Source organism: Equus caballus, chromosome 13 (assembly GCF_041296265.1).
Source record: "Equus caballus isolate H_3958 breed thoroughbred chromosome 13, TB-T2T, whole genome shotgun sequence".
NCBI classification, from domain to species: Eukaryota; Metazoa; Chordata; class Mammalia; order Perissodactyla; family Equidae; genus Equus; species Equus caballus.
The window spans coordinates 48,748,184-48,769,513 of record NC_091696.1 but is presented as its reverse complement, the minus strand read 5'-3'; the positions used below and the strand labels follow the sequence as shown (position 1 = coordinate 48,769,513).

The 21,330-nt window shown below is 47.1% G+C and overlaps 1 protein-coding gene across 14 annotated transcripts in view; it reads left to right on the top strand.

The window, feature by feature from the left end:
- Window positions 1-21,330, top strand: part of RBFOX1 (RNA binding fox-1 homolog 1) — a 1,973,933-nt gene that overhangs the window by 575,881 nt on the left and 1,376,722 nt on the right. For 5 of the 14 annotated variants that reach the window (XM_070231079.1, XM_070231089.1, XM_070231071.1 and 2 more), the window contains exon 1: window positions 14,697-15,518. The exons of 1 other annotated variant lie outside the window; for it this stretch is intronic. In XM_070231079.1, coding sequence (XP_070087180.1) covers window positions 15,516-15,518 — 3 coding nt within the window. In that variant the 5' untranslated portion in view covers window positions 14,697-15,515. Of the gene's footprint in view, window positions 1-14,664; window positions 15,613-21,330 lie in introns of those variants that run through there. 8 more of the 14 variants (XM_070231097.1, XM_070231102.1, XM_070231106.1 and 5 more) reach the window with 6 other exon arrangements.

Here is a 21,330-nt window from a genome sequence, read left to right as displayed (position 1 = left end):
TACCCTTCTATGTTTCCAGACTGGACTCCATTCCTAGCACACGCGAGACCCTTAGAAAAATGAGATAATCTGTGTAACATTCTTAGAAGAGTGGCTGGCACATCTTAATCACCATATTTGTGTTTGCTATGACCTTTAACATTATTAGAACAGTAAATGGATTGAATGAGCTAGAGCAAGTAGTGTGGACAAAGCAGGTTTTCAGAATCCACTGAGAGCTGTGTTACCTGTTCTGTGCAGTCTTCACCCTCTCCCAACCTGCTCTCTGCTCTGACAAGATCCTGGGTCTTCTGGTGGCTATTTGGATCAGACCACTGGGGGTACCCTGGAGGAAATCAGAGGGAAGGAGAAGAATGAGATCAGGTTGTTTGTTCCCCTGGCTCCCTCCTGTGAGATTTCCTGTGCCCCTCACCTAAGGGTCACTATTCCTTCTCTCGAAGCACCTGCTCTGAACAAGTCTGTCCTTTTGAGTTCTACTTATGACTCCCTCCCCTTGTTCCTTGAGACCTTGAGATAATGGTGGCATCATTGATATTAGTCTAGGGTGATTGCTTTACACCTGCCACACTTTGTCACTAGTCCCTTTGTAAATAAAGGGACATTGCATTGAATCTCCTCAATTTGAGTGTGCCGTGTCTTTTCCGTTGGGACCCTGCCAAGTTCAACTCTAGCCTCTACTATTCTCTAGATCTGGGGCCTCGTCAAGTTCCTTAATTTCTCTTGGGCTTAGTGTCTTCATCTGCAAAACAGCTAAGCCAGGGTCCCAAACTCAGGGACCAGGAAAATGTCTCAAATGAGCGAGGTGGGTCTGTGCCAGACTGAAGCCTCTTCTCAGCTCCCACCATGGGCCATGCAAGAAAGCAGACCCAGGTGGCTATTTTGGTTTGCCATGAGAATCCAGAAATCCAGCATTTGTGTAAAAAATCTCTTGATTTTGAAATGTCGGCAACTAAGTAAAATGTTAATTTTGAAATATCGGGCAGGTTGAAATTTGGCTTAAGAGTTTATTGAGAAGACTAGAGGTCATCCATACCAGGCAGTGTTGCGTGGTGGTTAGGAACACCGACCCTGGAGCCTGACCGCATGGATCTGAACGAAGGCTCTGCTGATTACTAGGTGGGTAACCTTGGATGTTTTACTCAGCTTCTTTGAGCCTCAGTTTCCTTATCTGCAAAATAGGGATAATGTTTTATACCCAAGTCATAGGGTTGTAATGAGAATTAAAAGAGTCAATATTTGAAAAGACTTAGGAGACTGCCTGGTACATAGAAAGCACTTCATAAGTGCTGGTAAATGAAAATGAATAAATATGATATGCCTGAAACTGTGCTTGGCATATCGGAGACTCTCAATATACGGGAGCTTAAATGAATGTGCGAAGGTTTTAACTACAGGAATATAAACACCAATTTCTCCAGCTTCCTGTGTGTTATTAAGTTAACATGAACTCTCAAAATAATGGAAGGTTTTAATTTTATTTCTCCCTCCAGAATGGTCTGTTTAATGCCATTTTCCTTGAGATAGTGTGTGACTTCAGAGGTCCTCATCAGGGTACATTGATACTCAGCCCTAAGATTGTTCTAATAAGCTTTATTGACTTGCGGAACCTCGGAGTTCTTTTTATTGACATGCAGTGTAAATCACTCCCTCTGACATTTGAATGTCCTTTCTGAGAAGCGTGTTAGACCTTACATGGGTACCGAGCTCTGATGATGTGTGCATTCCCTTAGTCAAGCGTGCAGTGACTTAGATGAAGATATCACACCCACAGCCGTGTTTTAAACTAAAATTGGATGGGGGAAAGACCATGAAATTTTGCTTTGTTGAAAAAAATTTTCTGAACTATGGGAAGCGGGTTCCTTTTAATGGGGCTATAGCCATTTCCTCTGTCTTTAAAAATTATTAAAAGCCAAGAGGCCATTTCTTAATAATTGGTAGCATGAGAAGTATAGATAGTAATAGATAGATGAGCTTGCCTTGCAGAGAGAATCATGTGACTTTGAATTCAAAAAGTTTTTGTTCAAATTTTTTCTTGAAAAGGGAGAGGAAACACATCCTGCAGCTGAAATTTTCTAATACAATAGCCATTTAAGGAGCCATCATGCCTTCCATGAATTCAGTTTCTTGGATAATGTTTCATAAGCCCATCTGGACACTCCTTCCCTTCCTCAGTCATTTTGCCAATGTTTATTGAGCATCTGCTATGGGCCAGGCACCTGCTAGAGCTGGGAGTACACTGACAAATGTGACAATGTCCCTGCCTCTGAGAAGCTCATGATCTATTTGGGAAGAAATAAATTGATAATCATAATACAAGGCGTTAAATATTACAACAGAGCAGGAGTTTTCAACTTTGGCATTCTTGAAATTTGGGGCTTGATCATTCTTTGTTGTGGGGAGCCGACTGTGCATTGTAGGCTGTTGAGCAACATCCCTGGCCGCCACTCACAAGATCCCCATTCCAGTGATGACAACCAAAACCGTCACTAGACATTGCCAAACATCCCCTGGGGAACAACATTGCCCCTGTTGAGAACCACTGTTAAATAGAGATATTTACACAGTTTCATTGAAAGGAGCAACTGATTCAGCCCGGAGAAAAAGGGGAGATTTTTCAAAAGGAAAATGGCATCTGAATTGGGTCTTGAGATAGAAATATGGCTCAACGGGGCGGTGAAGTAGAAGTTCAGCATCCAGGCAAATGGGATGCGGTGGTATGACAGGTCTGGCTCCACACATCTGGCTGGCCAGAGCACTGTATCCACCTGGTCACACGATCAGTTCAGTGATGGATATGTGATCCCATCCAGGTCAGTGGCGGAACATTCTAGGAAATTTTCTAGAACTACTGGGGAAAAAATGATCCTCTTTTGCTGCTGGGGTTGCTAGTTTGGTAGAATATTATCTCCAAGTCTGGACTCACTGGAGTGCATCTTGAAGAGCCTACTAAGGAGGAGACCAATACAGAGGAAAGGAGAAACAAGAGATGGGGAGAGAATGGTGATGCCTAAAGCCAGTGCGCTTTGGAATTTTCACCCAGGTATGTCTAAAAATCCAATTTCTAGTTTAAACTGGTTTGAGTTGGGTTTCTGTCACTTGGAAGGGGAAGAGAGAGACCCAACAGATATGGTATTTAAAACATTGTTCTTGGCTATCTGGAGAAGGGAGTGTGGACAGGGAAAAGTTTTTCACAAGGAGACCAGCTAACAGGCTGTTGTACCAGTCCAGACAAGAGATGATAAGGTAGAGTGAGTGGAAATGAAGGGAACCTGAGAGAACTGAAGGAGGAAATAAAAGAGTTTCCTTTTAGACATGTTGAGTTGCATGCATGGCATACAACTCCTTCCATAACATCGATCTATCCTCTCTCTCCATACTTTCCTCTTATATCTAGGGCATCTGTTTAGGATTGTATTTCACTGGAACCAAGCTTCCTGGGAATGGGGATACGATAGTCTCTCAGATGGCACTAAATGATCCCTTTTTCTTGGTATCCAGATTCTTGTGTAACCTCCTCCTTTTGTGAGTGTGGGCTGGACTCATTGACTCACTTCAAATGAGTGGAGTGTACAGAAATAATGAGCTATCTCTTCCAAGATTGGGTCATACAAAGACATTGGCTTCTCTTTTGGGTACTTCTTTATTTCTCCGAGGGAAGCCAGCTGCCCTGTTGTGAGCTGCCCAGTGGAGAGGCCCGTGTAGTGAGGAACTGATGGTGGACACCAGGCAACAGTCACTGAGGAACTGAGACCTTCAGTCCAAGAACCTGTGAGGAACTGAACCCTGCCAACAGTCCCATGAGTGCGCGTGGAAGCACATGCTTCCTAGTCAAGTCTTGAGATAAAAATGCAGCCACAGCTGACAATTTGCAGCCTTGTCAGAGACTTGAGCCAGAGGCACCCAGCTGAGCCATGCCCACATTCTGACTCATAGACACAGTGAGTTAATTTTTGCTGTTTTGAACTGCTAGATTTTGGACTAAATAGTTACGCAGCAAGGGATAACTATTACATAGAGTTTTACTTCCTATTTTATTTTATGTACATAGTAGGTACTCAAGAAGTACTTGTAGAATGAGTGTGTAGATTGATTATAAACAGCAGCCCCAGATGCCTGGCAAATAACCAGATGACAATAGTGCATAGCAAGCTAGAGATATGGGGACAGGAACTTAGCCGAGAGGTGAGGGGTACAGAGACCTTTGGGACCTAGCAGCTGTGGGGACATAAATGACATCTATAGGCAGTGATTTTAGAGAAGTGTGTGAAGAATGGAATGCTGAAGAACATCATCTTTTAAGGAGGGTGGCGTCTAGGCAGAGTAGGTAGAAAAAGAGACAATTACGGAGCAGTTCAGAGGCAGGAAGATGCCCAGGAGTGGGATGTCTCTGAAGCCAAAGACAGTTGCCAGGAGACTGTCAACATATCAGATGATGAAGGCAGCGCAACCAAGATCAAGAACAGAACATGGCCATGGGGGGAAGATGTTCATCAATTAAGAAGATGCTAAGATAATAACTGAACATGGCCATGGGGGAGGGCGTTCATCAATTAAGAAGATGCTAAGATAATAGCTTCAGTGGAGTAGTATGAATGGAAAAACCCAGATTATGGTAGGTCATTGGATGATGGAGAAATGGAGGTGATAGATATGGACTGGACTATTGTTTCCAAAAAGCTTCGCAGTGGAGCTGGACCCAAACTAGTAGTGCCCTTAAGGTTGAGGAAAAGTTGAGACAGGAGGGTTAACATAAGAGAGCTTTGGCTTGTTTCTATCCTGACGGCCAGGAGAATTTGAAGACACAGAAGCGAGAGGGATTAACTGGTGGAGAAAGCTCCTAGGGGAGGGGTGGCTTAAAGACGGAAGCAAGGCACTCCAGAGGGCATTTAGCCTTGGCACTGAGTAGTGTGTTCAGATAAGTACTTACATTTTGGTTCAACATCTGTCCTGTGCTGTTCTGTTCTGTATTCTCCGTGAACAACTGCAGAAAAAATGTGGTCGCTTTTATTGCCAAGTTGCTTAATTGCCTTACAGAATAATGGCAGGCAAGCAAGCTAGTCTTGGAGGTTTTGAACACAGAGATGAATCAAAGCAAGGAGAGGCAGAAAAATCAAGTAGACGGATGGCTTTTGCATTGACAGTCTCTCAGGTTGGTTACCCCTTCTTTTGTCAGTCTATTAACAGCTGCTGACATCTGCGAAATACTTTTTAAGCTAAAAATAGAGAGGGATGAAAGAAAATTCTACCTGCTATCATAAGGCATATATATATATATATATATATACACACACACACACACACACACATATGGTTTATGCTTTACTGTTTTTCCCCTTTTGTCCATTAATAAAAGAACTTCTGCAAATGCCAAGTCCAGAACATTCTTCAACAATGATTCGAGGATGACTACTACTTCATACTCTCTAAAAAAGACCTACCAGAAAGGAATAATGGTCTACTGCATTTGGTCTACTTGGGGTCCACAGCCTAAAACTGCCAAAGCACTTCACTGGCTGGGCTGTAGCCTCACACCTGTGAGCCACGTGGGGCTTTGATGCGAAGAAACTGGTTCGGCAAGGTCTGCCTGCCTGCTGCCTACCTGGGACAAGAACTGGAGCCTCCTGAAGCCTAATTGGTTTATTCTCCCTAATACATGACAACACTGTTTCTAAGTCCTACTTATGGCTGCAGAGATTCCAAAATGGCACTTCCTGAGTGGTCCCATGGGTTCCCTGCAAAATACCTGTAGATTTTAATATATTCATGGTGCATAGTCAGTGATTCGGAGCCCTGCTAACAATTACCTCCTTTCTGTGAGTCTGAGAGCCCAGGAAGCAATCGTGTTTTCAAAGAGAAGGGAGATATCCATGCACAAAGCCCTCAGATCTTAGAAAATGTTCAACTCCCACCCTTCCCCCACCTCCAACCCTATCCACAAGTCATCCTGCTGTTGGACTAAACAGGTGGTTGTTCCATACCAGGCACTTGTGACTGGAATACATGGTGAGTGTGGGTGTGTGTGTCGGTGTGTGTAGGAAGGGGAATTGAAAATTCAGATTCCCAGGCCTCATGACAGACTTTCTGAATCAGAATTTCTAGGGTGGTGCCCAGGATATGAATTTTCATAAGCATTACAGACAATTTTTATATAAGCCCAGTTTGGTAACGACAGGACATTTGGACGCTTGGTTGGTGGAGCTTGATATGTGATGAGAGACACAGGGCTTTTCATTCCTATGGGACACATCACTGGCTGCTCCAGCAAAGCCAACATTTCCCCTTCTTTCTTCAGAGAGATGTTGAGAATACAGATGATGCAGTCATTGCCCCACTCTCCCAGATGCCTATCCCTCGGTATTTTCCATTACATGCATGCATTCTGGACTTCCAGATGCCAACACCATTGCCTAAGGACTCTGTCTGATCACTAGATTCTGTCCTACACAAGCCCAAGGAAGGCTGGAGGTGGCATTGCATTAACACCCCTCCGTACACTACTAACCCTTAACCAATGACTGCCAGGAATCCGCGTAGAAATACTCCGGCTCCCTTGGCCCCCGGCTGGGCCAGCTCTAGGGGCATGTTCTACTCTTGCTTCCAGAATTCTTCAGTGGGGTTAATGTCCAGTTACCCACGGTGGTAATGTGCTTGGCAACACACTTGTGTTGGCTCCTGTCCCTTCCCCGGCTTACTCCCCCACTCCTTTGCTGTGGTTTCCTGGGTTCACCTCCCCAATTCAGACTCGTATTCAGATGCTTCTCTCAGAGTCTCCTTCTGGGGGAACCCAAAAGAGTGTCTGTAGATGAATGTAGCACAGGACTTTTGAACTCAGCCTAAAGTAATGGTGTGGAAAACCCAGACGAGACATGGGAACATGCTCCAAGGAAGAGAGTCCACTTTACCCAATGCCCAAACTGTGTCCTTTAGATGTATATTCGGCTTTCAGAATCTCAGATTTTAGCTATTTGCCCATATTTCCTCATATCGACTACTGTATAGTCCTGAAAGATATTCCTGGTGTTTTTCTTTTTTTTTAAATTTAGAGGTTTGTGCCTCTTAATTGAAGTCTAAGGAATAAATAGAAATAATAAATGTATAAGTGGAGAGCATAGTATGCACACTGTGGCCATGATTTACAGATATTTTACTGCTCAGAGCATCCATAACCCACCAGTAACCACTGCAGATGCATATTCTTCCTTGTAAGGTTGCATATTTTATCCTAAATGACTTAAATATCTTTACTTATCCATTTGTAATAAAATGACTAGGACTTAAAATAAAGTAAGTGCATTTGAAAGAAATTGATTGTCAATACTCTGTGCCGCTAATACACAGAACACTTTCCCCCTGAGGTGTTAGTACATTAAGGCAAAACTATTTATGTTCTGATTATAAATTCATTAACTATTTACACCTCATTGACTTACAACTTCTATTTTTCTTCTCGTGAAATCTTGCTTTCAACCTTCATGGTTGACTTTAGTGGAACTATTCAAAACAGCGTTTGTGTTTGTTTTTTTTTTTCAATTACTTTTAGTAGGACTTTAGAAGATGTACACAATTTTTCTGTCTCATTGGACTTTGGACCACAGCTACCTAAAGGGAAGCAAAGCCATGCCATGGCCCTGAAACCACACTGTGGGATTTTGAGCTTGTTAGGTTTGTAAGCTTTGAAAATTTGCGCTTTTTTTCCCCTTCGAATCTCAGTTTTTTTTATCCGTAAGACGGGAAAAATAATAGTACCCCCCCCCCCCCCCACAGGGCTTCTCTGAGGTTAAATGTCACACCTGAGGCTTGGCATAGAGAAAGTTCTGAAAACCGTTTTTATTCTTCCTCAAGTCCTCAGCAGGCAGATAATGACTTCTTATCACCTTATCTAGCAAGAGAATAAAACCGGCATCTAACTCCCCAATGCACCATGGAATCGAGAGTGAGTGAAATGGGCAAGTGCTTTTTGCTCATGACCGCTCAGACCAGGACTGACTTTCAAAGCCGGAAAAAAGGAGGTCATGGCCAGCTCGGCACAGGTTGCCTTGATGTGTCATCAAGGATTGTGGTGGTTTCATCCTCTTTATTAGTTTGAGGCAGTCTGGATGTTGGCTGGCACACTCAGCCCAATATGGAGCATCGAGAGGAGTGAACTAGAATTCTCAGAAGTATGGAAAGCAGTGGAATTGCCACGACCACATGGCATTTCTTAAAGGCGACCCTGCCATGTACTGTTACGCAGAAGCCGCCACTCACTTCATCTGAGGGACTTCGGGTGAATTATACATTTAATTCCCATCACAACCTTGCATGGGGGGAGTCACTACTGAGCTGGGTTTGAGTCCTAAACCAACTCCTCCCTAGTTTGGTGACCGTGAGTGAATTCCTTCATCTCTCTGGACTTCAGTTTCCTCATCTGTGAAGTTGATGGAGTTGTTAAGAGGAGCTGGTGAGAACGTGAGTGGGGGTGTAGACCATGATGCCCGGTGCATAGTGAGCCTGCGTACATGCTACTTGTTACTGCTACATTACTACCAGTGGCAGTGCTTCTGTCACCATATTGATGAGGATGCTTTAGACCAGTGGTTCTCACCTGGGGTGACTTTGCCCCCCAGGGAGCACATGGAAATGTCTGGAGGAATTTTTGGTTCTCACAGCTGAGGGCACAGTCAGGGAGTACCACTAGTGTGGAGTGGGAAGAGACCAAGAATGATGTTAAACATCCTGCAGGGCACAGGTGACCCCTGAACAACAAAGGATTATCCTGCCAAAATGTCCATAGTGCCAAGTTTGAGAAACCCTGCTTTAGGCCAGATGTCATCTTAAGCAAACTTACGCAATGAGGGACTACAGCATCAGGTGGAACAGAGAATGCAGTGGCTCGGCAGCTTAGAATGCTGATTGATTTGGTGGCTCCACAACCTCACAGATGCTACTGTTTCCATACCCCGTCATCCTCAGACGGGTCTTAAGGTATCTGAGGAGGGTCCAGAGGTCAGAGTCACACAAGGAGACGTCTGGAAGGATAAGAAAAACAATATCCTTTCCTATGGCTTCCACTTGGGTAAAGGAAATGTTCCATAAGCGCATCAATGACCTTTTCCTGGATCAGACGACATGGACCCTATGACAATTCCTAAACCTGTCACTCGTGAGAAGGCTAGAATTATCATGTTTGGGGATAAGAGTCAGCTGCAATGTCTACTGTATTAATAGTAACTTTTATTATATTAACTACATCATCATCATCATCCCCGTTTTACACACAGGTAAGTGGAGGATTAGTGATGTCTAAAAAAATGTTGCGTATTTCACATTGCTATTAAGTGGTCGATACAAAAATTGTTTTACTCCAGAGCTTCATCCACTTTTTCTTAAAGAAATATTTCTTAAAGATACGATAAGATATTTCTTAAATATATGATAGTATATTTCTTAGAGATACAGTAACTGGCGTATAAACTAGCCTGCCCTAAACTGAAGATGTTGCTTAGTTTCTACTCATTATTGGCCAAGTATTCAGGAATCTTTGTTCACTTGATTCTGACCACACTCAAAATATTTGTTTCCCAAGTGCTTTTTGTATAGGCAGGCTCCCGTTGGTGCTGCAGATCACTGAACTTCCCTTTTTCCTTTACTTACTCCAAGACCAATGAACTAGGAATCCCTATTTTCATGACTATAAATCACTGACATGATTCTACCCTTGCCTACATGGAGTAAGAGTCCTAGTAAACAGAAAGACAAGATGCATCAGGATTTATGCTTCATGAACTCAGCTCTGACATTCCTGGCCTAATTATTCACCAGCTCTGTGGGCTTTGCCAAGTCACTGAAATTCCTGCTTCTTTTAAGCTTTGGTTTTCTCATCTTTCAAAAGGAAGTCATAATAGTATTTACACGTAGAGTTGTACTGTGAGGATTAAATGAGATAATGCAACTAAAGAGCTTATATAGTCAATGCCACATGCTTATTATTTTTATTGCTATTCTTATCATCACTATTGTTCAAAATGTTATATATGTCACTGTTATGGCTATCTTCTTCATTATTTGGGGGATGTGGGCAGGAGAGGAAAAGGGATGAGTCCAAGGAGAAGTGGAGAAACCGTTGTGCTTACCACTTCAAAGACATTTTTAAACAGAGTGTGAAAGTTTGCATCTTTTCAGAAAAAGGGAACTCACCCCTGGACGCTGGATGCCTCATTCTCAGCATTAGCTGCCTTGGTTAATATCAAAACCCTGAACTGCATGATAGATGGTGAGCTAGTTCAACCAATCAATAGCTATATATTGAGCATCTGCCATGTGCTCAGGGACTGAGTGGGAAATAGAGAGTTTAAGGTATAATCCATTCCCTGTGGTCCTTAGACTGTTTTCATTAGTTTATTAGTTGATCCAGACTGTGATAAAGCTTTCAGGCAAGCCTGAAGACTGAGAACTTGAGGGCAAGTCAGGTCTTTCATAATATTAGGATCGTGTGAAGAGTTTTATTGAATCAGAGTCATTTACAAATAAATTTGAGGAGCTCATCCTCTCTTCAGTGGCTGCTATTGAAAGGTATCCTTTGGGGAGAGAACAGAAGGATGCTTGAGCACTTCAACTTTTTTTGGGTTTGCTTTTTTCATCCTTTTCCTATCCCGTCTAATATACCACCGATCATCTCTAAAAATCCTAGAGTACTTTGAAGTAACATACTGATCCCTAGATTTCAGTAGACGTTTATAAGGAGTATCTGGAAACGTTCTTAAACAAATATAAATCATAAGGAGCAAATTGATCCTTAAAAACATCAGTGGAGGCAGAGAAATGTCCAGGCCATGGGCACTGGAATTATGGATGGTGGGTCTTGGCGAGCTCTTGAGTCATTCTATCAAAAGCTGCCTTGTGGTAAAGCAAACATACCACTTGTTTCAATTCAGGGCCCTTTATGAGCTTGCCCCAGCCTACATCTTCAGCTTCACTGTCCACCATTTTGCCTTACCATCTCCCCTTCCAGGTCCCTGAATTTAGCCTGACTCTATTTATGTTGAACAGATTTGCTGTTCCTTGAAGGAGCTAGACTCTGTTTTGCTTCTGACAGTCTCATAAGCTGTGTTCTTCTCCAGGAATTGCCTTCACCCATTTCTGTGGGTGACTCCTACTTCTCTGTTTAGAGGTGATCTCATCTAGAAAGCTTTTCCTGGCCTTCTCCCCTTCTCTCATGTCTGGCTATACGCCCCCCCTTCAGTATTGGTCAAAATCTTTCAAAACTCTTGAGATCATTTATTTATGTGCCTACTTATCACATTAGACTATAAGCTTCTTGAGTATAGAGACTGTGTCTAGTTTAAACAGTAAATGGTTTACGTGAGAGACTAGCCTTGAGTAAGATACACTTGATGGCTAAAAGAACAAAGGACTAAGTGAGTGGATGACCAGCTTGATCTCTCAACCCATCTCAAAGAGGTCAGCCCATTTAGACAGCAATGACCTCAAAGGAGAAGGAAAGCTCACCAAACATTTACTGAGCTTATTACATGATTGGCCCCATGCACTGAGGAAAAGTCCCTGACATCAAAGACCTTTCACTCTATGGGAGGAGAGCCATGTTTACAATGGGCGGAGAGAAATGAAGTGATCAAGTTAAATCCAGGTGCTCAGGGAGTTTAAAAGAGAGGCCCTAGCCTTATTGCTATGTGTAGGGGATGGGAGTTGGCAGGGAGAAAGTGATGCCCAAATGGAGGTCTAAAAGATGAATAGAAGCTTGCCAGCAAAAGAGAGTCTGTAGGAGTATTCCAGTTTGGAAGAACAGCATATGCAAAGGATGGAGAAAGCCAGAGACGATCACCCCCGGGGTCAACTTAAAATGGGAGACAGATAATCCAGGAGCTTGTAACCCATGTAGAAGACTTAGACTTTATCTTGGGAGGCAATGAGGAGCCATAGGAAGATCCTAAGTTTTTTTTTTTTTTTTTTTTTTTTGGAGGAAGATTAGCCCTCAGCTAACTACTGCCAGTCCTCCTCTTTTTGCTGAGGAAGCCTGGCTCTGAGCTAACATCCGTGCCCATCTTCCTCTAGTTTATACGTGGGACACCTACCACAGCATGGCTGCCAAGCAGTGCCATGTCCGCACCTGGGATCCGAACCAGCGAACCCCGGGCCGCCGAGAAGGGAACGTGCGAACTTAACCGCTGCGCCACCGGGCCGGCCCCGGAAGATCCTAAGTTTTAAAGTGAGATGATGACATTTACCCTCTAGATGGATCTTGAGCACTCTAAGCCGAGTTAGGGCACCTTCAGCCAAGCATGAGGCTCCAGCGTCATTCTTTCCTCCCAGCTTTATAGAAGATACCATTTTGACATCTGCTTGTATCACACATTGCAAAGTATTTTTCATGTCCAGTAGGAGGAGCCAAATGTTCTCCATGTTCTCTCCAGGAGCTCCATGTTCTCTTCCACCATAGCCGGCTGTGTCTTAGCTCTGGGTTGTCCTAGGAGCTGTCTAATTCAGCACCGCTCATTACCTAGAAGGGGCTCAACATGGAGGAATGACCGCAAAACTCTGCCCAGAATGCAAAAGGTCATTGTTAAAAAGAAACTAGTACTTTCCAAATGAATAGCATAAGAGCATGCTATATTGATCTTTACTCTAATTGTGTTTTAAATGGTAATGAATGTCTCCCTTACTCAGATTAAGCTTTCTTAAGCTGCATAGCAACACAGGTACCAGAGAGTCATGCCTGACACTCATCGCTAATATATCTATTTCTACCCCAAAATAAATAAGTCAGAGTCCATCAAACTGACCTTGATTGTGAGATAGGTGAATATTTCATTTCCAACGGAAAAATATATATTAAAAAATAATAAAAGCGCCCAGCAATTACCCATTTTAATGAAACAACAGCCAGTGCTTCTGCCTTGAATGATTGCATTCATTTTTTTCCCTTCTGGAATAAAAATGAAGGAGTATGGAGAAACAATTCCTGTTGGTGAATTTACACAAAACATTATATCTCAACAGAACTTCCCATTAACTGCCATTTATTTCTTCTCTCATTATTGATAATTTGCTTTTAAATTGAGAATACCTCTTTTACAACCCATCTCATCTCCCTACACGGCTAGACAATTACATTTAAATTCGGTGGCTTTCCCATTGTAAACAGTTTCTGGGGGAAATGATTATGATGTTACTAACCCAGATTTATGGCTTCACTGTGCTATCTCTGAAGGATAAGAGACGGTATAAAGAAAAAAAACTTGTTTACATACAAATATATTATTATCAAAGAGAGTCCTAAGAAAGCGTATGGTAAAACTAACCCAAATTGCAAAGTCGCCTACTGGGGCCAGTGACAGAGATGTCCTTCCAGATTTTGCAAATTTATTTTCTCAAATGATGATAAAATGTTACATGATTTTTTTAAAAAATTCCAGTTGTAGATAGAAGTTCTCTTTGTGTTATTCTAATATTGGAAGAAATCCTAGCCTGAGAGGATTACAAAGGAACTCCTATAGAGCCCGCTATTGTTAGCACTAGGAAACACACATGATACAAAGTAACACATGTAACATGGTTTTTCCTTTTGGAAACCTTACAGTCCTACTTGGAAGAGAAGCCATACTGCAAATGCAAAATCAAAGGGGAAGGCAGGGAAGTGAAAATGGGCCTCAGATCAAGTGCTCAAGTCGGGCCTTGTCCAATCCCGTCTTGCCCTCAGAAGGCAGGGTGGTGCAGTGGTACACCGAACGACGTTAGGTAGATCTGCCCAGAAATCCTGTGTGACCTTGACCAAATTATGACTCACTGGACCTCAACCTTTACTGCGCACCATAATCACCTAGAATGTTTATTTCCTCTCCCCCTCCCCACGAAAACCAGTTTCTGGATCAGTGAGTCTAGGGTGGGGCTCAGGAAAGAAGAAACATTAACTTCTCTAAGCCTCCCTTTTCTGATCTGTGAAATAGACAAACGTGCAGTACCTCCATCATCTAGTTGTCGAGAAAGTTCAAGGTAAATGTTTAAAATAGCATCTGGTGGAAAGGAGGCGCTTAATAAGCGGTCGTGTTTATTAAGGAGTCACAGGGCTTCTGGCTCTAAGGCAGCTGCTGAGAGGACCATCTCTGGACCCTCTGGAGTCAGCGCCCAGCGCAGGATTAGGTGGCCAGGAGGAGGCCAGGGCGGGGGCGGCCCGGGCCAGCGCGCACTCCCTTCCTGCCTGGCCTGGGCCTACATAACTTTTTGCATCTCGCTAGGGTTCCATCACTGTCTGGCCACGTGAATTGAAGATTCGCCAGAAAACTTCCCCAAACCAGAAGTAGATGGGGGCGAGAAGCCGCCTCCATTTAGCCTTTCAGCAGGGGGTTTCTCTACTAATCATTAAGGGCTGGGGATGGAGGAGGGCGCTGGTGCTCAATGAGCGAGCCCACTTTGGGACGACAAAGACTTGGGGGCGCGAAAGACCTCGGCTCATTGGCCCTACTTCCAACACTCACCCCACCGCCCCTCTAGGCCAGAAGACCAAGGCACCGGGTCGTGCGTCCACCGCCGCCCGCCAGAATCCGGGGCTGCACGCGTGACCGCGGCGGCGGCGCTGGCGACGGGAAGGGGGTGGGGGCGCTCCCTCGCGCACCGGATTATTTTTGGCTCCGCAGCCGGGGCTGCTCGCCGCCTGTCGCGCGCGCGCACACACACTCTCACACACACACAGACACGCGCGCACACGCACACACACACACACATGCACACATTTTCTCGCTCGCTCTCTCGCTCTCCTTTGTTTATTTCCTAATCTATATTTTTGTTTGAAGATCTCCTCTTCACTCTCTCCCGCCCGCCTGCCAGCGCTCTCGCGGGCCACCGGACGCACACCGCTCCCCTCCATCACCCCAACCCTCCTCCCGGTCTCCCCGAGCGCGGGGTTTGAAGGTCACCTCCTTTCCTGTCCCCGTGCGAGCCGCGCCGCCGCCTCCTCCTCCAGCCGTAGCCGCTGGCACGGGCTGCGCTGCCCTGAAGTGGTTCTCGCAGCAGCAGCGGCGGCGGCCGCGGACCGAGCCCAGGGTCCGCGCAGGGTGGGGAAACCCGAACTCGGGGAGGGGAATCCCTCTCGCTTCGCCCCAGCCCCCGGCTGCACCCACGGTGGGGCGGGGGCGCTCTGCCAGCCCCGGGAACGGCAGAGGCGGCGGTGGCGGCCGGACCCACTCGTGCGCCCCAGGGGCAGGAGGAGGAAGGAGCGGACAGGGTACCCCGCATCTGGAGGGGACAGCCGTGCGCCCCGCCCCTGCGTCCGGAGCGAGAGAACTCCTAGTCTCCAAGCCAGGCAGAGCGCGGAGGAGCGGGCGGCGCACTCCGGCACTGAGGAACCTTGCGCTCCAGATCCCCTGGCAGTGGCTATCAGGGCCCCTGCTGTCCAGACCCGCGCCGCGCGCAGCTGCGCCCAGCCCGCCGCCCAGGCAGGGGCGCCAGGGCGGGGCTGACCTGCCCGCGAAGTTGCGGACAGCGTGGGAGAAGCCAGCACCCCCTTTCGCCGCCTCCAGCTCATGGTGAGTGTGGCTGGGAGTGCAGACAACGCAGGGGAATTGGAGGGTCTGGGGCCGAGCGGAAGGCGACCAGAGCCAGGCTCGCTGGGAGTTCTAGGTAAGTCCAGGGGAAGTCATCGCCTCTGCGCCCCCCTGACCTGGCCCACAGGGTCCCACAGAGGGAAGAGCCCAGGACCCGAGAGCTGGGCTCCTTCTAGCGCCAGGCTAGGTGCGCTTGACTGGGAACTTTTTCAGTGTGGTGGAGCGATCTCCCTGCACGTCCCCCCCGAGGGGCCCGAGATCCGGAGCCACCCCAGCCCCCATCCCCGCCTCGCTTCCAGGAGCACGCCCTTCCTCGCTCCAGAGCGCCCCTTAGGAGCACCCAGGCTGCCTCGTCCGTCCCCCTGGGCGCGAGTCCCAGTGCAGGAGGAGCGGGAACCTGCCTGCGCACTTGGGTTAGTCTCCCTGGCCGGCTGGAAACGTGCACTCGGCGCGCCCTGGGTCGCCGCCTTCTCCACCGCGCTTCCGGAGGTCTGAGGGAGGAGGCACTTCGGTCGCCTGGGACGGCGTTTAGAAGCGCCGAAGCCCTTGTGGGAGGCGGGGAAGAGAAGGGGGTCGCTGAGCTGGAGGGAGAGCGTCTGTGTTTGTTGGCACAGGCATAAACGCTCGGGATGCCGCCGCGTTCGACCCCGGGGGAGGAGGCCAGCCTGGGAACTCGAGACTCGGAAACTCCTGCCGCGCCTTCACCCCGGGGGAGGAAACCCAGGAGGTGGCGGGACTCCGCGCAGCGTCGGAGCGCAGAGCGGGGGTCGCCCCGCGTCCGCTCCCATTTCCCAGCTGTCCAGGGATGGAGGCGAGGGCGGGGTTACGGGGCCTCTGCTCCCATATTCCCGCTGCCCGGGGAGCCACCTGGCTGGGATGCTCCTGGAGCCTCCGGGGCGCCAGCTCCAGGGACCAGGTGTCACGCGGAGCCCGGAAGCTGCCCGCGCGGGAAGGGAGGGTATGACCCGGATCCGCCCGGCCCAGGAGCCACCAACTCCATTCTCTCCTGCAAGGAATGGGGGGCACCTCGCTCCTGCGAGGGCAAGGACCGGGGTGCACCTGCCTGCCTGGAGCGTTTGGGGCGGGGCTGCTCACGTGCTTGGAAGTCTGTGCCTGGCGGCCCAGCGAACTGGCACCCAACTGCGGGTCTTCTCAGCTGAACTTGGAAAGAAGCTGGGGAGGTACCGCGGAATAGCTTCGTTTCAGCTGAAACGTGATGCACCATAACTTGAATTTTCTTTTATAATAGTAATGATTCTTGATTTTAATTTTTAAAAATCCACTGTGCCAAGAGGCCTGGCTTTGTCGGCGCAAGTTTAGGACACGCCCCAGCCCGTGATCCCTCCTTGCTCCTGTCCTGGTTCATCCACCCTCCATTTCCCATTTATCTTTGTTACAAAAGGAAAAAAAAAAAAGATGAGAGAGCTTGAATCCTTTCAATTTTTAAGTGACCACAGAGGGCCTGGCTGGAGCCAGCGGCAGATTTATTTTTGGCCAAGGTCTTTTTCCTTCAGAGGCAAGGACCTGGCACCCATGAAGGGTAAAGGTGGCTGTGGCAGGGGCTGAGGCTAAACCTTCCTGCTCTTTGAGCTCATCTGAGAAGCACCGGGTCCAGAGGAATCCACTGGGTTTCTCCTAAGTTAGCTCAGGTTGAGTTGGGCTAGCAAAAAACAAGCATCATCCCTTACAATTTTCCAGGGCACCTTAAGGGTCCAGAGGGTAGAGCTTTATGGCTGAGAAGAGCACAACCCCACTCCTCACCCCTGACCTGCTGGCTGTGTGACCTGGGACAAGTTACTTAACCTCTCTGTGCCTCAGTTTTTTCACCTTTCGAGTGAGAGTTTCAGTGGTAGCACTGACCTCAGAGGGTTTGAGGGAGAATTAAAGAAAGCAATAAACACTTAGAACAAAGTCTGGCACATGGTAAGTACCTGATAATGTTGGTTTTCTTTATTATTATTATTATTTTTATCAAATCGATTACTCTCTATTTTGAGCCTTATGACACCTAGTGGGTTAGAGAAGGCAGGCAGGTTCTCTTACACACACTTTCTTTTAAACGACAGATGAAAAAGAATTAAAAGGGAGGTTAGTCCTAAAGAGAGCTTACTCACAGCAGCCTCAGTCTCTCGGAGAGAAAGTTGGCCTGACCGCCCCTCTTCCATTCTCCCCATGTTCCAAGGAGGATCAGCAAGGAGCCGCCCACTGGCTAGGGGGTAGGTCGGTGACATGTGATACCGTCTCCACCAGCATGTCCGCCCTGAAATTAAGTTTTTGCAGGAGTTGTGTGTTCTTCTAGTCAACAGGAAGGCCTCTCCTCCTCAGCCTCCTGGGGTGAAAGTATCGTCTTGGTAAATCTTACTGTCCTCAGAATGCGCTGTCTTTGATGTCACCCCGTGGTCCCGGAGTTTTCCACTCCGAGACGAGCTAGAACGTGGGTCTGAACAGATTTCTCCTCCTAGAAATGACCCACTCTGCCCTATTTTCTCTTCCTGATAATTGATGCTATTTTTCTACCAACTCCTCTAAGGTCTGAGCCTTTTAGACTTCCTCACGTCTCTGATGACTTTAAAAAAAAGAAAAAGTTTAGCCCTTTCAGCTCAAGCCATACCAAACCATTATATTTTATAAAATTCCTTTCAGATAAGTTTTTTTTTTTTGCATCCAGAAAATTGGGTCTGCCCTGTATAAATATGTCTGGTATTTCACCTTTCCAAAAATTAGACCATTTTATTTGCATGCTTTAAGCTGATGCATGAAGTAATGAACACATTCCAAGAGGGAGATCGTATCTGACACAGAAAATACTTTGGGGACGCAGCGGTTTCCCAGTGGTTTGCATAGAGACTATTGAAATCCAAGTGCCTTTGCTCTGAAGGGCACAGGGCAGCTAGTCCTGCCTTCGCCACCCAGCATGGGAGCTGCACAGTAAGCATGCGCCACAAATTAATACTGGTCAGCTTTCCTAAAATCATCCGATAATTTGTCCCATTCACCCCCATATGGCCAGAGATGCAACTTTATTGCGCCAACGACCTCGAACATGAACATGCTGTTTTTAAAGAAGTCTTGAGACTCTCCCCACTGCCTACCTCCATTATTTAAAACAGTGCCTCAGGCACAGCACTAGTACTAAAACTTTAATTAAAGAATCAATCAGTGAGGGAGCTTCAAAACGAGGGGCCCCCAGCACCATCAGGTGACTTCAGCAGAGAAGGTGGTTAGACTGGTCGTAGGGTCTGGGGTTCTTGTGAAAAGGACACATGGGGTTGACAGGAGAGACACCCATCCTCATGTTTTGTATCTGTAGTTTCTCTGAGCACCATCATTATTGATGGTTTGTCGTTAGTGAGTAGTCACAAGAGATGATGGGGTGGCCGTTGCCTGATGTGACAGAGGAGTGTGTCTGTCTCGGGGGAAGGAGTGGCTAATGCAGTAAACATTGATCCAGGACATACCACATGTCAGACTTTCTGCTCAGGGAACAAGGCCAATGAGGACTTTGCTCTCTTGGAGCTTCCATTGTTGTGGGGGAAGCCAGGCAATAAGCAGGGGATGGAAATCCATTTTTATAAGGACAATGACAAGGGTTACAAAAATTAAAATGTGACAGTATGAGAGAGAGTGACTTGGAAGGGCTTTCAAAGGAGATCTAAGTGAAAAAGAGTAGCTGAGGTGTATCAAGCTACACAGTGATCCTGTGAGTATTTATTAAGCATCTGCTCTGTGCCAAGCACTGTTTGAAGCACTTGAAATATACAGTGATCGGTACACACCGACACCCCTGCCCCGATGGAGCTTCCGTTCTAGAGTGCTCAACTGCATGAACAGAGTTTCAGAGAGAGGGAACAGCAAGTGCAAAGGCCCTGGGGCTGAAACAGTGGTTACGGTATATGGATGAAGTTGTGTCATGTAAACCCTTGAGGCCTGGTAAGGAGTCTGGAAGCCGTTGGAATGTTTAATGCAGAGAAATGCCATGATATATTTATGGCTTCAGTGTAGTGAGAAACACCGTCAGATGTTTTTGAGAAGTGTAAGTAAACAAGCTTGGCTTCCTGGCCAGCCAACTTTTGTCTCAAAGTTCCAGTTCATCCCCATAACCAAATGTGGTCCGTGAACCCCCTGGCATCTCCTAGGGTAAACCCTACAACGTTGAAGAAATTAAACCTCATTTTCTCCTCCTCCTTTGGGGGCTTAGAACAAAGTCTTCTATTCAAGAAAAGAGGGAAAAAAACCCTCAGGTTTCTCCGTGATGTTCATTGTGTGTGGGTGGAACACTGAGCATGTGTCTGTGGACATTATCCTCAGTAGTTTCTTTCTCTGGGTGTCCGTTCAAGGAGGCAACACCCCCCTCACCCACACATGCTCTTCCCGGTGGCTTGGCTGACACATCTCCTGCACGCAAATCCCCTTTATTGATCGTCTGTTCCAGTAGGTTCCTTTTCAGAGTGTGGCCATGTGTGTCTCCCACCGGCAGGTGTGATGATGGATATTGACAGGAAGAAGCGAGTTGCCTCGCGAGAGCTCTGGGTGCACCTGGTGTTGTCCGTCTTTGCAGGCTCTCCCGGCCTTGGAAGGCGGTGGCAGAGTTTAAATGGAAGGTTTGGACCTCTGGACAGTGTGACTTTCTTCCCGCATTTGACCCCCGAACCTGTCTCTCATCATCCACAGCCCTGGAACTCTGTGCCTGTTAGACACCCTGTGACAATAATAATAAGTCGGTATGTTTTGAACACTTTCTACACAATACAAGCCGTGCTGAGCAGTCTGCGTGCGTTGCTGTGTACTGAGCTGTGGATTCCTGGCATGGGGTCATCTCCCCCCGTGCGTCCACCCCCCGTAGTTCACCTTGTTCACTCCCTACTCCTCCTCAGGTTACAGCTCAAAAGGCCCTCGCTCAGGGAAACCCTCCCTCCTTCCTGTGTGGACTCTCCGTCCTTGCGGTCATCCCAGGGGCCGCTTTCTATTTACCTGAGTGACTGTCTTATCTCTGTCTCTTACTCCACTGGGTGTTAATCTCGGGTGCCTATCCCTGGCGTCTAGCACGGTGCTCGGCACAGAGTAGATGCTTGAAACAGAAATAACAAATCGTTCCATTTGCTCCTCCCAGCATGCTTTGAGGTGCATTCTTTTCCTGTCCCCATTTTGCAGATACATAGCGAGAGGTAGGCAGGCTTAAGCCGTTTGTCTCAGGACACCTCAAGCAGGTAAGTGGCACACCCAGGATTTTGACCCGATGGTCTGGGTCCTCAGCCCATGATACCAGTCACTGCCACTTTGGCTGCCTTTGTAAGATGCTGGGGGAGGAGGCGGGGCGGTGCAGTGGTTAGGGGGAGCTTCCTGCTCAGCTTGTCTTGAGAAGGGATGCTGACTGCATAAGAGGCACAAAGGAAAGCTGGGCTCTCTTTCTATTTGCCACGACGTTTCTTTATGGCTGTGTGGGAGTGCCCTGTGCGGGGTGGTCTGCACTGGTGCAGGCCAGCTCTCCTTTTGCTGTTTCTCTCTTCAGGACCCTAAGGTCCTGGGCGGCACCTCTGGCCCTGTCTCCAGGCTCACACGCTGGGCGTGCTTCTGTGGGGAGAGTGTGGGCCACCCGTCCAGCTGCAGACAGCCTTTGGGTGTCACACACTCGAGGCTAGCACGGCTCTGATAACCACTCCACGTGCGGTTTGCAAACCGCTCACTTTGTGGGAGCCTTGTCATCTCCATCAGCTCCCCTTTCATTTTTTCTAAGAACAAAATTAGACCTTTGCCGGCATAAGAAATCCACTTGTGCAATCACCTTGCGCATTGC